A 20,047-nucleotide genomic window follows, 5' to 3' on the forward strand; every position below is an offset into this window, starting at 1 on the left:
AAAGGTCTCCCACCTATTCATGATCATGATCATGCTATTCATTTGATTCCAGGAAGTGTTTCTCCAAACATCGGGCCGTACAGATATCCCTATGCCCAAAAGAGTGAAATTGAACGTATGGTTATAGAAATGCTAGAGGCTAGTATAATTCAACCTTATCAAAATTCTTTCTCTGCTCTAATAGTATTGGTGCACAAGAAGGATGGATCATGACGCATGTGTCCAGATTATAGGGAGCTCAACAAACTCACTATTAAAGATAAATTTTCCATTCCTGTGATTGATGAATTATTGGATGAATTGCATGGATCAATTTACTTCACCAAGTTGGATCTTCGTTCAGGATATCATCAAATCAGAATGAATACTGAAGACATTCTGAAAACATCATTTAGAACTCCTAAGGGTCATTATGAATTTTTAGTCATGCCTTTTGGCCTTACCAATGCACCTTCTATATTTCAAGATTTGATGAATTCCATTTTCAAACCCTTAGAAAATTTGTGTTAGTATTTTTTGATGATATACTAATCTACAGCAAGTCTTGGAAGGATCATGTTGAACATGTTGACAGGGTGCTCAAACTTTTGAAGGAGAAACAATTATATGCAAAGAGCTCCAAATGTTTCTTTGGAGTACAAGAGGTGGAATATCTGGGTCATATTGTATCTCATGATGGTGTTAAGGTAGTGCCTAGCAAAATTAAAGCCATTAAGGGATGGAAATTCCCCACATCCATAAAGCATCTGCGAGGATTTCTCGGGTTGACAAGGTATTATCGCAAGTTTGTTAAGAATTATGGGAGAATAGCAGCACCTCTAACAACATTAATGAAGAAAGATGCATTTTCATGGACTCCGGAAGCAACAAAGTCCTTCGAACATCTTAAAGAGGCAATGTGCCAAGCACCAGTCTTAGCTACACCGGACTTCACAAAATTTTTTATTGTGGAACGTGATGCTTTCGATAATGGAATTGGTGTTGTTTTAATGCAAGATGAAAGACTCATTGCTTTTGAAAGTCGTCCAATCAAGGGAAAGTATTTAGACAACGCTATTTATGAGAAGGAAATGTTGGCAATACTACATGCACTTTAGAAATGGCGACCCTACCTAATGGGAAGACATTTCAAGGTAAAAATAGATCATGATAGTATTAAATACTTTTTAGAACAAAGATTATCCTCTGAAGAGCAACAAAAATGGGTCACAAAGATGTTGGGTTATGACTTTGAAATCATCTACAAAAAAGAGAAGCAAAATGTTGTGGCAGATGCACTCTCAAGAAAGGATGAGGATGTGGAAGCATAGTTGTGTGCCATTTCTATTATTGAACTAGATTGAATAAACGAAGCAAGGGAGGAATGGAAGAATGATGAAGAAGTGTGGGACTCATTCGAAAGTCACAAGAAGATCCCAGTACATCTGATACAATTAGCTAGAATGATTTGTTATGGCACAAAGATCACTTATACCTATGTAAGAATTCCCAACTCAAACAAAAGATTCTTATGGAATTGCACACTTCTCCCTTAGGAGGGCACTAACGATTTTTAAAAACTTACCACAGGGTTAAGAAGGAATTTTTTTGGAATGCCTTAAATCAGATATTCAAAAGTTTATGGCGGAATGTTTGGTTTGCCAACAATAAAGTTGAAGCAATTAAGACCCCATATCTATTACAACCTTTATCCATTCTAAGCCAATGTTGGGAGGAGGTTTCAATGGATTTTATCACAGGTTTACCCAAGTCCGAAGGAAAGAGTGTCATCATGGTTGTAGTTGACAGACTTACCAAGTATGCACACTTTTGTGCATTATCACATGCATTTAAAGCCAATACATTTTCTACTGCATTTATGGAAACAATTCAAAAGCTACATGGAAACCCAAAGATTGTTGTAAGCGACAAAGATCCCATTTTCACTGGGAATTTTTGGACAGAATTATTTTCTTGTCTCGGTACTTAGTTAGCTCATAGCTCATCTTATCATCCTCAATCTGATGGGCAAATTGAGATAGTAAACAAATGTTTCAAAGGATATCTTCGTTGCTTTGTATCTGATAAACAGACACAATGGGTCAAATGGTTGTCTTTGGATAAATGGTGGTATAATACTTCCTTCCATACTACAACAAAAATGACCCCATTTATGGCACTTTATGCATACCATCCACCATCCATCACATCATACTTAAGAGAAAATTCTAAGGTTCAAGTAGTGGAACATCACACCGAGCATCAACAACAAGTTTTGCAACTCTTAAAGGATAATGTCACGTTGGCGCAAAATAGAATGAAACAACATCCAGATCGCAACGAAAGAAGTTTTGACGTAGGTGACTAGGTATTCCTATGGCTACAACCATATAAACAAATATCCCTCAAGCAAGCTAAGAAGGATAATAAATTATCACCAAAGTATTATGGTTTGCACAAGGTGTTTCAAAATATAGGTACTATGGCATACAAATTGGAGCTTCCTGCAGCTTCCTAAGTGCACCCAGTTTTCCATGTTTCATGTTTAAAGAAGTTTATAGGTGACAAGCTCCCAGTGCAAACAATATTGCTAGAACTTGACAAAGAAGGAAAAATCATATTGGAACCGGAAGCAGTCACAGAAGCAAGAACTCGATAGCTACGAAATCGATCAATTTTGGAGTATCCCGTCAAGTGTAAGAACTTATCCGCTGAAGATTCCACATGGGAGAATGAGAATTTTATACAGAAGCATCCAGAACTACTCAAGCGTTGAGGACAACACTTTTCAGAAAGAGAGGGGCATGTTAGGCCCCTATAATACTAGTGATTCCCCCATTACTATTGTCATTGTATCCCTTATTGTTATTATTGTGCCCCTATTTCCCCCATATTGTTATTAGTATGCCCCATAGAAATACACTATTGTTATTTTTGTGCCATTATGTTATTACTGTTATGTTGGCTTGATTACGTTGTGACCCCTTTGACTCTTATATATAGAAGAGAGGTTTAGTCATTTGTATCATCCAAGAACTATTCATTTGTGTAATGTAAAGGAGGTTTCCCCCTCAAAGAGACTGAATTCTAAGGCATTGATCTATCTTTTCTATCTTTTTGTGAGCTGGTTCCCTAACACACGTGCCCGTCAAAATAGTTAAACAACAATTTTTATGATGAATTTTTTATCCTACATTAAAGGATAGGAGGAATGTTCAACCAATAAGATTGCATGGATTTGGATCCCGAACTGGAGGATATCCTATCGGTTTCGTGGTTGGAGCTTACACAACATAGTTTAGTGAAAGCTATTTGTCCAGGTAGACCACTAGAAGGGAAGTGGAGAGGCTCGGTGATTGACTAATGCCAAGATGGTAGGTTAGGGTTGTTGGAAGATGGCATGCACTATGATTGAAAGGAGGGGGCTAGGGGTCCTCACAAGGAAGCCCATGAGAGTCAACAGACAACAACTCTTTCTGTGGGAGGTGCAGCAGATGTGATGATGAAAAATCAGGTAAGCTCGAAAAACCCTAGTTATTTTCATGCAACGGGGTTATTTTCTTGAAGCGAACATGGCCTTTAGGGAAACAAAGGACAAGAGTCTTGCTCGAAAACCAGTAATATTTTATCCACGGGAGGGACTAGCTAAGGAAATTAATCTTCAATACCAAGATCATATTTACACCCAAATCATTGATTATGAACAACTTCCCTTTCGTTGTCACAGATGCCATAAATATGGCCATTTAGCTCAGGACAACCCCCTAAGAATAAGAGGCGAAGAAGGTACAGAGGGGAAGATGGAAACCTTGATCATACTCGGACTATAGAAGACAAACTAGTTCAAGCTAAGGATTTGGGGACTCAGCAAGAAGGTGAATAAGTGCTACTAGAATCTCAGGAAGTCCAGGATATGCAGATGGAGAATGATATTGTGCAAGAGCAGGTTGAGCCTCAAGAGATAATGCGTGAAGATATAGAGGTGAAGTGTGATACGATACCCGAGCCACAGAAGGTGGGTACTGTCTCTTCCCCCCTTCCCTTTGTTCATGAATCCTTTAAATATTTGCTCAAGTTGCTCCTAATAATTCAAAATATGTCTGTTGATTATGTGTCTGAAGCCCTGGATAGTATCATTACATCAATCCCAGCAATTCAGTTGAATCAAACTCTACCAGTTGACCCAAAGACCTTGTACTCTTTTGGGAAACCAGTGAAGAAATCCAACTATTACCTTTGCTCTCAAGACAAGAAAGATAATCTCATCGGAGAAGTGGGAGGTTTGGGAGTTCTTCAAAACTTGTTTGCAAAACCAAATCATAGAGGAAGGAAATTAAACCTTTCTAAGGCTCAACAAAGAGGAATAATTGACATAATAGATGGGAAACAATTATCCTTTCATGGGGCGCTTGGAGCAGCATAGACCCCAACAAAAGTGATCAAATGATTGTGATTTCTTTTAATTGTAGAGGGTTTGCCAATACCTCTAAAAAACTTGCACTAAACTTTGTTTCTTAATTATTGTCCTGATGTAATTATGCTCCAAGAAACACTCGGAGCTGGAGAAGAAGTGAAACTAACCCTAAATAAAAGGTTACAGAGATGGACTTTTCTGACTGTGGATGCCAAAGGAAGATCGGGGGTTTGGCTCTGGGAGTAAAAGATAGCAGTGTGAAGCTACTAAAATCTTAGGGGTCGAAATTAGTGGTGGGGGGTTGATGTCTTCTCACAGGAGCTATGCTCTGACCTGTTACTTTTAAATATATATGGACCATGTCAGGATAGCATTTTATTCTAGAATAACCTATTCTCCAAATCGTTTATGAATAACTCGAACCTAGTAGCGGGAGGGGATATTAAATATTCATTGGGGTTGTCAGAGACCTAGGGTCTTGCAACCCAAGAAAACCCCTTGGATGACTACCTTTTGAATAAGATCAAATCTGGAAAACTCATTGATATAAACATGCTGAAATCCAGACCTACTTGGAGGAATAGAAGAGTGGGGGAGGCCAAGATAGCTAAGAGACTGGACCGCTTTCTACTAAAAGAGGAAATGTCTTCTAGGATTCCTTGCTTTAGACATTGGGTGGGTGTAGGAAGGGATTCAGATCACCTACCTATCCTATTGGAAATGAAAGGACCTAATCAAAAGTTGGGATCTCCCTTCAAATTCAACCTAGCTTGGCTCAAAGATACCTCATACAACAATCTAGTTAAATCTACTTAGAGATCGTTCGCCGGTGAACAGGGGTATTCGTTAGCCCATTCTTGGAAAATTTAAAGAGAATTAAGAAGAAAACGATAGAATGGGAAAAAGCCAAAAAGATTAGGGAGGAATCCTATTTAAGCAAGATAGGGGAGGAACTAGACCTCTTAGAAAGTCCAAAAATGGATGGATATGAGATGGAAGAAAAGAGGGAGAAGATTAAACAATTGGAGATTGAAAGAAGGAAAATCCTAAATGATATAGAAGAACAATGGAGACTAAAAAGAAGAGCTATTTGGTTAGCAGCAGGGGATGAAAATTCGAATTTTTTTCAAAATTATGCTAAAGGAAGGAAAAACACAAACACAATTTGGGGGTTGAAAACACCAGAAGGGGGCATAGCAAACACTTTTGATGACCTAGCCTCACTAAGAATGAACCACTTTAAAAAATTATTCAAATCTCCTAATGTGGTCTCGGCTGCAAAGGTGATTTGGGTTGCCCAACTTTTTCCTCGATATGTGGAGGAGGAAAAAAGTGATTTGTTTATGATGCCTCTGTCAAAAGGGGAGGTGGAGGGGGTTTTAAAAAGTACGCAGAGAAACAAGACCCGCCCAGATGGGTGGACAATGAAAATTTTCCAACACTTTTTTGACCTGTTAGGGGATGAACTTACAAGGGTGGTGGAGAAATCTCGGGTAAATGGTGTGATTTATGAACCTTTCAACTCTACTTTTTTTCCCTTAATTCCTAATTCCCAAAACGGAGGACCCCTCATCTTTTGAGGAATTTAGGCCTATATCTTTGTGAAACTACATCTATAAAAGTATAGCCAAAGTTATTGTAGTATGTCGGAAACCTATCCTACCAAGAAACAAATCTAAGGAACAATTTGGGTTCCTAGACAGAAGGTAGATTCATGAAGCAATTGGGGTGGCTCAAGAGACACTACACAGTGTCAAGAGGATTAGGAAAAAAGGAGTGATTATTAAAATTGACCTATATAAATAATATGACAGAATCAGCGGGCTCTATATTCGTATGTTAGTGACCCACTTGGGGTTCAATATCGGTTTGATTAACTGGGTGATGGGATGCATTTCAAATGTTAGCTTTGATATCCTGATCAATGGGGTGGCCTCCCCTTTCTTTCATAGCCAAAGAGGATTGAGACAAGGATGCCCACTATCTCCACTACTTTTCTTACTTGCGGAAAAAGGTCCCAGTCTGTTGATATTGGCTTGGAAGAGAAGAGAAAACCTAAAAGGTATTGAAGTTGCTATAAATTTGTATATCACTCATTTGTTGTTTTTTGATGATATATTGTTATTCAGTGATGGAAGCAGAAGTGATATTCAACATATAAAAGAAGCACTCAATATGTTCTTAGTAGAAACAAGAATGTCTATAAATCCTCAAAAATCATCCTTAAATCGGGAAGGTCTCCCAGGAATTGAAATTACCAAGGTCACATTGGCCCTCCCATTTGAAGCTAAGTCAGTGAATAAATAGCTTCAAGTCCCTGGGTTTCCATTTAAAACTATACTCTTATAGGAAACAAGACTAGTAGTGGCCCCTGACAAAGATCGAAAGGCGTATAAAACATTGGAGCTACAAATGGTTGTCGAGAGAGGGAAGATTGGTTTTGATAAAATCGATCCTTGTTGCAATCCTTGTTTACTGGATTACACTAACTTGGGTTCCAAAAGGTATACTATCATGAATCAGGAAAGTGTGCAGCCGATTTTTGTGGGCTGGAACAAAGGAGGATTCTGTGTTGCCATGGGTAGTTTGGGACAAATTTGCTAGACCAAAGTATTGGGGTGGGTGAGGCATAAAAGACTTATCAACTTTCACATTCTCACTAGCAACAAAATTGGGGTGGAGACTATTAAAAAAATGGAGAATCTATGGACAATGGCTACCAAAAGAAAATACATAGACCCAACCCCCATGGATGAGTGGCTGTGAAGTCTAGACAAGAAGACTTCCCATGCTTTAGTGGTATGGAAGGCAACATTGGACTCCTTCAGTATCATTGAAGATGGATTGGCCTGACACGTTGGCAATGGGGAGAAGATCAGAATAGGAATAGACCCGTGGGTGGGATTCAATGAGGGTTATGCCCTCTCAAGGGAGGTTATAAATTGCTTACATGCCCAAGGTATATATTTTCTACATCAGATCATAAACGAATATCTATTGAGCCCTGAAACTACATCTCTCCTACACATTTTCCTAGACTTTTTCCCCTCACCAATACCTCATAAGCTATCAAAGATCATTGCATATTGATTCTAAAAGAGCATTTAATTGATTTTATAACTATTTTTTTGTGTTTTCTATTTGAATTAGATTTTTCTCATTCGCTGCGGAATACAACCACTTTCCGTAGTTGATTCGACTTTCTGCAGCTATTTTTGTTGATCTCTAGGTTATAGGTGTCATCAAGAAAAACAAGGCACGTGGGCAATTCAGGAATGACCTGGACATGGATCAGGTCCTATTGGTTCAGCCAAATTCACAAAGGAAACCCTTGGTCAAACGAAGAGTTCTACGGCAAACAATTCTTTGTTTTTAAACATATGAAGGGTCTGAGACTGTTCCTAGATCCACGGGTTCATTTTGACAGTTGTAGACTGCCTCCACAACGCAAATCCAATAGCCATCTTTTGATAGATTGAATGATCTTGGAAACCATCATGCTAAAGTCACGGATGTTGTCTTTTTACGTGTCCTCTGTTGAAGGTGTTTCATAAGAAAACAGTTATGTAATTTCCCTTATAGATAACGCATTTGCAAATGCATATAGAGTTAGTTTTTTATGTCATTTCGTTGTTAGTCATTGTACTGTGCTGTGAACTGGTCCTGCTGTTGTAACAAAGGGAGTCTTCCTCTATTTTGCAATATAACAAGTCTCTGTTTTATATGATTGTGTGAGCGTAATTCCAGACTGATAGTGTGTTGACCAAGGCCGTGCAGAGGGCCCCAGCTAGCTGAGGTTTTGTTTTCTTTATTTCTGTAAAGTTTTATGTGTCGTTTCCTTATTTCCATTGCACATATTTCATAATTTGTTCACCCGTGTAATTTTATAAGTTAGTTATGATGTTAACGTTACATTCTTGTACATGATTTTTTCAAGCATTGTATATTGTTGCTAACACTGATCAGTGTGTGTTTCAGGATAGGCTAGTCCCGGGCATTTTCATGCAATTTTTACAATAACTAGTGACATGAGATTAGCCTCTCTGCTCACTTTGCTTTTCTTAGCTTTTCAATTTCAGTTATGCTTTGATTTCAATTTTATTCATTTGCTTTGTTACTTAGTTTAGATATCAAATTCATCATATCATTGACGTTATCTCCAGAGCCATAGCTTAACCCCAAAAAGACTACTTGGTGAGCTATCGGACTATGAATGATGTGATTTGATTTTAGCTTTTTTTTCTGCGATTAGATATCAACTCCTCATGTCATTGACATTATCTCCAGAGCCATAGCTTAACCTCGAAAAGACTACTTGGCGAGATATCGGACTATGAATGATGTGATTTGATTTTAGCTTTATTTTTTTGTAATTAGATATCAATTCTTCATATTATTGATGTAATCTCCAGAGCCATAACTTAACCCCGAAAAGACTACTTGGAGAGATATTGGACTATAAATGAAGTGAATTGATTTTACTTTTACTAGTTTGCAGTTTTTGATTTGTTTGAGTGCAATTCACTGCACATTTACATTCTTGTTCAAAGTATTAATTTAATCACTAGATTGTTTTGAGATTCTCTAAAGTGTTAAGTTCTGGAAGTCATCATAAAAGACATAATTGCCTTAAAATCTATACCCAAAATTGCCTTCTAAAGTATTCTTAAAACTTAGGAATAAGATTTCCATTTACATTAGAAGATAAACAAAGATAAAACCCTCAAAACAAAATAAAAATTGAAAACGATAAAAAGTAAGAAAGAGGTTGCCTTGCGCATATAGTGTGCCACACTTCATCAGTTTACGACTCCCGGATTGATAATTAATGTAGCAATGTAGGACATACTAAATTGACTAAACAATATCCATCAAAAATTTAGCATCAAGGATGGAGATTAGCAGAGGATATGCAAATGGAACCCCAATGGAAAGAGGAATGACATAATTGTATAAGAGAACTCTAGAGAACAATTGTAAAATTAAGGGATAGATCAGATGTGATTGTATGGGTACATGCTCCTACAGGAAAATACTCTCCTAAGTCTGGCTACAACTACCTAATGGTTAAAAGCGCATGGGTAGCATAGGAATGGTGGTGGAAACTTCTCTAGAAACTAAAAGACCCTGCAAAACCAAGGCTCTTTTTTGGTGCATCATAAAAAACAAAATCACTACATGGAACAATATTTAGAAGAGGGACAAAATGGGTCCAGAATGGTGCACTCTGTGTAAAAGCGAGGAATCAGTGCAACACCTTTTTCTGAAGTGTCATTTTAGTATTAAAATATGGGAAGAGACAATCAGACTTTTGGGAAAAACCCAAATTTGGAATGGGGCAGATATAAGTGATGCATCGCATAGATGGTTTAAGGACGTCCCAGAGGAAAATATGAAAAATAGACCTCTGATACTCTCGTGGGGCATGTGGTTGGCCCAAAATAGAAGCATATTTCAAGATATGGTCCCTTCTTATGCTCCTATTGTTGTCGAAAGTGCCTCGATCTATGTTTTTTTGCCTCCACCAAATCCTGCAAAAATATCCATGGAATATTTACCACCTAATTTAAGGAGGTGACATTTTATATAGGGAAACAATGGAAATTTTATCCAAGGAAACAATGGAATTTCTTACATAATTTTTACAAAATCCAACAATTTTTTTTTGAAATACGAATTATGGTTGTCAAGCTCGAGGATTTTTGGTGCCCCAAGGGTTTTTTATGGTGTTGAATCCATTTCCACCATATAAAAAAATGAAAGATTTAAACTCTCCCAATTGGAAATTTTCAAAAAGAATTGGCCAGCAAGAAATTGTCACATTGATAGACAATGTCAAATTTATGTCAATAAGTGTGTTTATTTTGAAATAAGGCTTCTATATTTTTAATTTAATTATCAATAATTATTAGGTGGATGGTAGGAATTTAACTTTCAAACAATATTCTAAAATTGATAGTAATATAAACACGTCAAAAATTGAGATTTATCTCCAAACTAGTTATGCCCTTTTTCCCCTTTTAATTAATTTGATTAACTAAAAAAATGTCATATGAACAATTATCATGTGAAGTGAATTATGGTTTTAGGGGGATGTGGTATTAATAAACAATGGTATTGGCCCATGATATTGTAACATGTTTATTGACTAAAAATGTACATGGTAAGTGGATAATTGTTTTGATGCTTATTATGAATCCATCTCTATGGTGTTTATGCATCCTTTAACTTATATGATTGTGTTGGTTTTAGTAGTATTCATAATAGAGGGTTGAGAGAAGATAATTATCTCCATTTTACTTTAAAACAAAAAATAAGTTATAAAAATAGTTTATATATATATATATATATACACTACAAAATGAGTTATATTGTCATGGGCATGTGGTATTAATAAGTCATGGTATTGTAATAAAGCTCGTTTACTAATTAAAAATCTTTATGATAAAGTGGAATGAATCTCTATCCTTAAAAATTGTGTTACATATTTTATATATGTGTATTTAACTCATATATTAATTACTTTTATAATTACAAACCATTATTATTATTATTTAAAATACAATTATAATTTAGTTAATTGTTATGGTTTTTTAAATAGATTAAAACTGTATCTTTAGATAAATTATAAAATTATTTAATTTATGACTACATTAATTGAATATAATTATTAACATAATAATTAAAATAAATATATTTATAAAATTGACGCATTTCATATATTACATTATATTGGCTTCAATATTTAACAAAACGTTATAATCTAGTTTCTAATCATAGTTTATACCAGCGTAGATCAAATCACTTTTCATTCTAAAAGAAGTTTGCATATCAAGAGATTTGATCCCTCTTGAGGTTTAGTAGATCGGGAGTTAAGATGCATATAAATTGGTTTAATTTCCCCCTTTAAATAATCTACATTCCACATTAATACTACAGGGCAATACCATGGGTTTTCAATACCATGGGCCATTTTTTTTTTTATTATTATTTAATTTTTATTTTATTATTTTTATTTTAAGTGTTATTTTTTTAATGTATAAAATATTTTTCTGAAGAAGTCACATTGAAGATTTTGGTGGACTCGTTTCAAACCAACAAGTGTAGTTCATCTCTAGAACATAATGAGGAAAAGGTAAATGTTTAATATCATTTAAATAAATTTTATTAATTTATTAATAATTTATTTTATTTTTATTTTATTTTATATATATATATATAGATATCAATTTATTAATTTAAATCAACGGCTATATTTGATTAGGGTTTTAATAATATTTACTTCTTTATAAAAGAAAGGGCTATACTTAAAATTAATTATTATTTTATATATATATAAATATATATATATATCTATATATATATATATCAACCGCTATATTTGACTAGGGTTTTACTTGATAATATTTACTTATTAAAACAATTACTTTTTTATAATAATTAAGGTTAAATTATAGTATTACTAAACATTAGTATTATTATTAATAATACTAATATTCATATTATTAATACTAATAATATTGATAATACTATCATAATACTAATAATATTGATAATACTAATAAAATAATGGATAATAATATTAAAAATTAAAATTAAAAAAAAGGGAGAAAGATCTAAACAAAGACTAAGAAAAACTAAGAGAGGGCGAGAATCCAATAGCTACTAATTTTCCAGTCATTATCTCAATAACATATGGCACCATAGACTTCCTAAGCTAGCTTTAAATTCCACCCAAATATCAATAACATAGGAGACCATAGACTTCCTAAGCTAGCTTTAAATTCCACCCAAAACCACCAAAGGCTCAAATGATGTTGGTATAAAGACACGGGCCTGGTTAAACCATTGGGAAATCAACGAAAATGTTGCATTGCAAAACATTAATAAGATTAAAAATATTGTTACTTCTAAGTTCAAAGAAAAAAAGTGTTGTGAGAAAGATTTAACATCTAAAAGAAAATTATGATATTATAAGGTCATCAACCTTGCCCTAGAAGATCAAAAGTAACTCTGTGTTTTAACTAGTTCAAAGAAGAAAATTAATATAGCCAAGATTAAAACTAACTCTCATGAGCTCCATAGTGAAACAGGTAGTTCGTCAGTTCCTAAAACACCATGGATGGAAAAGATTTGCCATCTCTGTGAGAATATGAACATCGAGGATGAAAATCACTTCCTCTCAGAGTGCCCCACTTACCACCACATTAGATCTCAGTTTCATAATCTTTGTTGCAATATTGACCTTCCTAGCCTTTTAGGATGTCAAAATTATAGTGAGCTTGGGAGGCTTCTCTCCAAGCTTTTTGAGCATAGAAATAAAATCTTAAATCAAACTAAATAATTGGTTTCTTTAGGTGAGACAGACCAAAGTTTGATCTGAATGGACCTTAACCACCATCATCATCATCATATTACATTAATCTTTTTTATTTATTTTTATTTTATTTAACTTAGTCAAAATGACAAAACATTACATTGCATATTTACCATAAAATGACTACAACCTCACAAAATCACAAGTTTGATATTTAAAAAAAAAAAATCTGCTGATTTACTTGAATTATATTTATATAATTTTTAAAAACACCTAATCCCTAATCCCTTTAAATCTTTTTATTGAAAATTAAATATTACATACCATGGTTTTCTAAGAGTGTTATAAATATATAAATTGATATTATCAAATTTATACATAAATAAATTATTTATTAATATTTACACAAATTCTTTTATATATATATATATATATATATATATAATTTTTAAATAAATATGATCATGAATAAAACTAAAATTTATATAAAATAAATTTTAAAATCAAAGACGCAAAACCAGGAGCCTAATCTCATACAGAGCAATGTGACTGCATGTGCCTTGTAAGAATCTATTACCATTCCCATCACTCTGAGAAACATGTCCTCATATTCATTCAGAATTTATTGCTGTGGCTTGACACAAATGGTTGCATGTGACTTCATTGTTCCTGGTGATATGATCCTCTTCCGATCTCTTCAATGGAACATGCCTCTCATTCATTCAGAACTCACTGCGGTGGCCGGAGGTAAATGACAGGTTTACCAATATTCTCTCCAGTAAACATGGAGGTGAAAGCTTCCAAGAAGCTGTCCAACCCCACTTTAACATCTTCCTTGTATTTCATTTTTCCTTGCTTGATGTACCCTGTCATCTCCTCTGAGAACTCCCCCATGCGATCAAAGTATTTCGAACACAGGAAGCCTTCCATCTTGGCACATTTCCCCACCAAGTTGAGCAGGTTTCTCACTCCAAAACGTTGCTTCCACTCCTGCTCACACATGTATAATATACATTAATAAACTGTAACAACCTAAGATATTGCAGATCCAATCCACTGATATAACAATACATTCATTATAACCACCTGATTATACTGAGAGATCATTCCACAGACCGGAATTCGAGCTTTCATGTTGATGTGGTTCAGAACAGCTTCCAACATGCGTCCACCCACATTGTCAAAGTAAATATCTATACCTCTGGGGAAGTACCTGTACAACAAACAGTACATACATATTTATCCATTACTCATTGGCTAGCCATAAGACTGATAATGGGCACTCAAAGAACCTCCTATTTTTGGCGACAATGTTGCTCAAAATCTTGCCTGTGACAATCTCAAGCATCAAATCTAAATCTGATTAATTATAAATGGACATTTAAGAGTTCACTATGATCTTTGAAACAATCCAAAAAAAAAGCCAGATCCATCAATTTTAAGCATTTGTGATTTGCTTTAGCTTGATGAAATGAGCAATTCCAATATAAAATAAAGAATAAACACTGAACAATGATATTTCAGTCAAATATACAGCATAGGCAAAGTATATATGATTCAAAGCACACAATGCACAATGTTTATTTTATATTATTCTATACTTCTAAGATGGTAAATAATAGGTATTATTAATAATATATTAAATGGTATAAGTTGAGATATATAGTATTGGATAGTCATTTAAGGTTATTTTTGTTCGTCAAGTGGAATGGTCGTTATTATTTTCGTTACTCTGGTTCAAATTCTCACTCAAACTTTCAGACTAAGAAGGATAGAAAGGCTAAATTTTCTTAAACTATATATAGTATTTACATTACAATAAAATTAAACAAAAACCTAGGTTCTAAAAAAGTTCTAAAAAGTTCGCCAAAAAAACAAACAAAACATATACTTAAAAAAACAAACAAAAATATATACACTTAATAGTTCTAAACTAGTTCGCCAAAAAACAAACAAAACATATACACTGATTGATTCTAAACTAATTCAACAAAAATTTCTCTTTGTAATTTCTACATAAAATAAAACTAGATCAGAAAAATTATAATCTATTATAATCATTCAAACCTTACCTGCTCAATACCCAGATAAGATGGAACTCGGATAGGATGGAAGAACAAATATTAATAAAAGTTGGAACCCGGATAGGATGGAAGAACAAATAGTAATAAAAGTTGGGGACTGCCCATCACCTCACCGACTCCCGAGATCATTAAAGACAGATGGCACGGCCTGCTCCCCATGATACATGCAATGGGTCTATTTCTGATACAAACGATTCCTCGGGTTCTCGAACCTTCTTTCTCAATGCCTCCGATGCATCACAGAGTATTATACCATGCAAGCCGCACCCACTGGATGCAGATGGGATTAACAAGCACCCCTGCGAGCCTGGGATTATGGAATTCTGTTATTGTGTGACAAAAGGTTTGGGTGGCAGACTTGGGAAAGTTATTGTTGGGAATAGAATGCCAATTTTTTTCTGCAGTTCACACCCTGTAATAGCAGTAAATTGCTGTTTTTTTGGAGCACAAGGGGATGGTGGCCGCGAGATTATAGGAATGGTCACACGCTGTAATGGCAATACATTGTTGTTTTTTTAGAGCTCCACGGGATGGTGGCTGCACTCAAGATAGGAATGGTCACACCCTTTGTTCCTTTATCAATTGATTGCGTTGTAATTTGGGTTACTATATACCTTTGATATGGGGAAAGTGGTGTGAGTGTAGCTCTTTTTAGTTTTTTTTGCATCACCTGTACACGTCCAACGGACTGGCTTTGGTTTGGCGTCAGGGAATTGTTCCTATTGTCATCCCGGGAACTGTGGAGTATTGTTGCTAGGTTGAGCCATTATGCCATGACACCATGGATGTAGTCGATGTGGGGCTGGGGAACGCACTCCACCTAGTCAGTCTCGTATTAAGATTCTAGCCCAGAAGGCAGCACCTAGTCAATCTCGTATTAAGATTCTAGCCCAGAAGGCACCCGCTACATAACATGCAGTGACCTTGTCAGGCACTCAAGTAGAGATTCAGCAGTTGAAAAGACAATGTATGTTAAGATCGACGGAAAGAGCTAACGAGCCATATATTGGGTATTTAATGTCGAAATATATGCGCGCAAGTTAACGCGATAACACGGGAGCAGCAATTTCAGCATTAAATAATATTTGCCCGCTCCCGTGTTATCGGGCTAACTTACGCACATATATTTCGGCATTAAATACCCAATATATGGCTGGTTAGCTCTTTCCATGATCGACAGGCCTTTTCAAATACCGAGCTCCCTGACTCTGGGCATACCCTGGCAGGAAAAACTAGTACAAACTAGTACAGGCATGTTATTACTCTTCACAGGCAGCTGAACACTCTACTAAGCAAATCCTCAGAAAAACACGAGGGAAGAAATGATATATTTTCTTTTATTAATGACATTCAACCAAACTAATGGAAACTATTAGGAATTTATGAAAATTCCATAACAGACAGACAACAAAAATGCTCTGTTTTTATACTCTGTTTTAACACAGAAAACTCAGAAAAACAGAAAAAAAATCGTTCTCTGCCCTGGTGTTGCAGCAACGTAGTTTGGTGTTGCAGCAACGTCGAAACTGCTGTTTCAGCAACACAAAAAAAATATTTTCTAAAAACTGAATTTCAACAGTGCACAGCAAAAGGGTAGTTGTATTCATGTATAATACTTCCTCTAACAGAGGGATTTCTACAAGGCTACTTTAAAGACAGTTCAAAACTTAAAAAAACTTCATGTTGTAAACAGAAAATACATTGCTGTGTCTGCATTGCTGTACATTACAGAAAACAAAATACTTTGTCTCCTCTGAAAAATCAACAGGCTGTTTTTCACTGCTATGTCTACAGTCTGCATTGCTGTGACTGCACTCCTTTCCATTTACAAAACCCTCTGTTTCTGGTTAAGACTAATGTTGCTGTAACACTCTATTTCAACTCAGAACACTGCTATAACACGCTGTTGTAACACGTTGTTTCTTCCTTGAAACATTTTACACTGCTGTGTGTAAATTACATTCATACATTCACGTTGCTGCATACATAAAAAAAACTTCTGCACTGTTGTGCATTACAAAGAGAGCTCTGTCTCTGTTCCAAAAAAAACTAACACACTGTTGTGTCTACATTACATTTTTCAGATTCAACAGAAAACTAAAACTTCACGCTTTTCCTTTTGCCGTAAAAACAAAATTGTACCTGTGAATTAAAATAAAATAAAATTAAAATCCTACCTACATTTACCGACTACAGCAATAAATTACCATCATTCTGTGAGTGACCACCATTCCGTAATAAATTGCTGTGTAATGGCTGATTCAGGAAAAGACTGGAGTTGCGGCTGTTTAATGGCAGTTTCATCAATGTAGAGGTATGGTTGTTGATTCATCATTACAGGAGTATGGCAAAGGACAAGCCCTGCAGTTGAAAATAATATTTCAACACTCCCCTTTAGTTTCAACTGCTGGGTTATCAGTCATACCCAGACATTTCCTCAAAAATTCAAAACTTTTATGTCCCAAAGGCTTGGTTAGAATGTCTGCAACCAGCTCCTAAGTTTTGCAATGTACTAAGACAATTTCTCCATTATTTACCAACTCTCTGATATAACGAAACCTTGTTTCAATGTGTTTTGTTCTCTTATGAAACACTGAATTTTTGGATAATGCAATAGCAGAACTGTTGTCACAATAAATCACAGTTCCTTTTACCTGCTCTTGGCCAAAGCTCCTTAACATCCTTCTCATCCAAACTGCTTGACATGCTGCTGCTGTAGCTGCCACGTACTCTGCTTCTGCTGTAAACAATGCCACAATTGGATGTTTCTTGGAAGCCCATGAAATGGCTCCTGAACCCATATGAAAAACATAACCAGAAGTGCTTTTCCGATCATCTACACTTCCAGCCCAATCACTATCAGTGTATCCAACTAAATTTGAACATTCTGAAGTAGTATATAAAATTCCAAACCTTTTGGTACCTTTGACATACCTAAGAATTCTTTTTGCTGCCTGCCAATGTGCTTCCTTTGGCCTCTCCATGAATCTGGAAATTAAACTAACAGCAAACATAATGTCAGGCCTAGTAGCTGTTAAATACATAAGGCTGCCAACAATACTCTTGTACAAACTAGGATCAAAATCCTTGCTGCTATCCTCTCTGCTGAGTTTTAATCCCATTACTGTGGGAGTGATCGTTGCTTTGCATTCTTGCATGTTAAATCTGCCCAACACTTGATTTACATATCTAGCTTGTGAGATAAAAATTCCTTTTTCATTTTGATCTACTTCTATGCCTAAGAAGTATTTCAAGAAACCCATGGCAGTCATTTCAAATTCCTCTTTCATGACTGATTTAAAATTCTCAATGAGCTGATCATCATTACCTGTGAAAATAACATCATCAACATATAAGACAACAATTAAAATTTTACCATCCTTTTCTTTGATGTAGACGGTGGGTTCTCCTTCACACTTGTCAAATTCATTATCCAATAGATATGAATCTATCCTGCTATACCATGCTCTTGGCGCTTGCTTCAGCTCATAAAAAGATTTCTTCAATCTGCACACTTTGTGCTCTTCACCTTTCTTCTCATAGCTTAGAGGTTGTTCAATGTAAACCTCTTCCTTTAACACTCCATTTAGGAATGCTGACTTCACGTCCATTTGGTAGACTTTCCACTTGTTTTGAGCTGCTATGGACAGCACTGCTCTCACGGTTTCCATTCTCGCAACCAGTGCGAAAGTCTCCTCATAATCTCTCCCATATTGCTGCTTGTATCCTTTGACAACTAGCCTTCCCTTGTGTCTTTCTATTTTACCTTCAGCATTGTTCTTGGTCTTGTAAACCCATTTCACTCCAATGACTTCTTTGCCTTTTGGTAGCTCAACCAAATCCCATGTTTTGTTTCTCTCTATGGCATTCATCTCCTCATCCATAGCTTCTATCCATTTCTTATCTTTAATTACATCTTCGAAATGAATAGGGTATTCAACATGACAGTATAAAGCAAATAAAGAATTCATACCTTCATTTGCTGCTTCTTGTTCATAAATTTCATTTAAATTTCTGAACTTCTTACCTCTTTCATTTGGTGTATAAGTGCTTGAAGAAGCACTTGAATTTCCTCCTTGTGGTGTGCTTGAAGAAGCACTTTCATTTCTTCTCAAGGGTGTCTCTTGTTGTCCTTGTGTTGTGTTGAAGCCTCGAAAATCGCTGCAACAACATAGGGGAAACCACCCAGTCCGGACCTTAGTACAGCTCCTTTTCCGTTTGGAATAGTGGCTCCGACTGGGGATAATGGGACCAGTTTCCCAAAAATAGATAAAATGGGATGGACGAGCGACTTATAGATTATGCTAGTGATAAGCGAATAACTACAACTATCGGCAGGAATATAATAACTATAATCTACCCCGGGGTTTCATCGATTTCTAAAGTGTAGCGTTTGATGATCTGGGCTTTTAGACAAACATATAGATGGCTCTGTCTTCAAACATAGATATTAAATTGTTAAAGATTGTTGTGCATAAATAGTTATACAAAGCAATAACAACGAAATTACTACACTTTAGCATTTATATCATTGTTACATACATGATTAAAGGAAAATGCAAATAGCAAAACATCCAATAGTGGGCTGAGATAGAGATTTGCTGTTACAGCGCATGCATGTATTCAACAATAGCAAGAATATGTAGCATAACAATTCATACAAAAATAATGACTTCAGACGTAGATAAAAGTACCATATGAGCTGCATCACATTCCCAAATATCAATCGCTATTAGCAGTTCTTCCTTCAACACAGAAATCGTCCTCAACAAAGGCAATAGTGCGCAATTGCATTAAAAATTTAATGTCGAATTCAGAAAAACTGGTCCAATTTCATAAAAGAATAGTGACTGAAGCACAGTAGTGCAAACTTCAGCCTATTAAGTCTGTTACAAAATTTTACGACCCTTTCCAAAACAATGAAAGGGTCTATAAATATTAATCTAATTTAAATATCTACTAAACAGAAATCCTACTAAACTGGTATCAATAACTCTTGATCCTGTTTTGGCTGGCGATCTGGCAAGCGGGAGGGTGACTCATTAAGTCGGCTGCTTTCCTTTGAATCTGAGCTGATTAATTGCAAGCATTGGCTCAACTTCCGGAGGTTTGTTGAGGCGCGAACTGAGCTGTGCAGCGTAGGTGGCATCTTGGATATCGGGAATTATACACTCGATTGCGTCTGTAAGGCACTTTAGGGTAAATCTCTGTGTATGTGGCTTGATTAAAAAGAGCCAATATGCATCTAAGGAT

The 20,047-nt window shown here is 35.6% G+C and overlaps 1 protein-coding gene across 1 annotated transcript in view; it reads right to left on the reverse strand.

Annotated features, from left to right (window-relative positions):
• Nucleotides 1-13,256: 13,256 nt before the first annotated feature.
• Nucleotides 13,257-20,047, reverse strand: part of LOC149253973 (2-alkenal reductase (NADP(+)-dependent)-like) — a 28,553-nt gene continuing 21,762 nt past the window's right edge. Inside the window, exons 5-6 of the mRNA XM_089456971.1 lie at nt 13,797-13,923; nt 13,257-13,700 (exon numbers count right to left, since the gene is read on the reverse strand). Coding sequence (XP_089313097.1) covers nt 13,440-13,700; nt 13,797-13,923 — 388 coding nt within the window. The 3' untranslated portion in view covers nt 13,257-13,439. The remainder of the gene's footprint in view (nt 13,701-13,796; nt 13,924-20,047) is intronic.

The sequence above is a fragment of the Pinus tabuliformis genome, chromosome 7, assembly GCF_031772625.1.
Source record: "Pinus tabuliformis cultivar Carrire ecotype Pingquan chromosome 7, CPIR1, whole genome shotgun sequence".
Taxonomy (NCBI): domain Eukaryota; kingdom Viridiplantae; phylum Streptophyta; class Pinopsida; order Pinales; family Pinaceae; genus Pinus; species Pinus tabuliformis.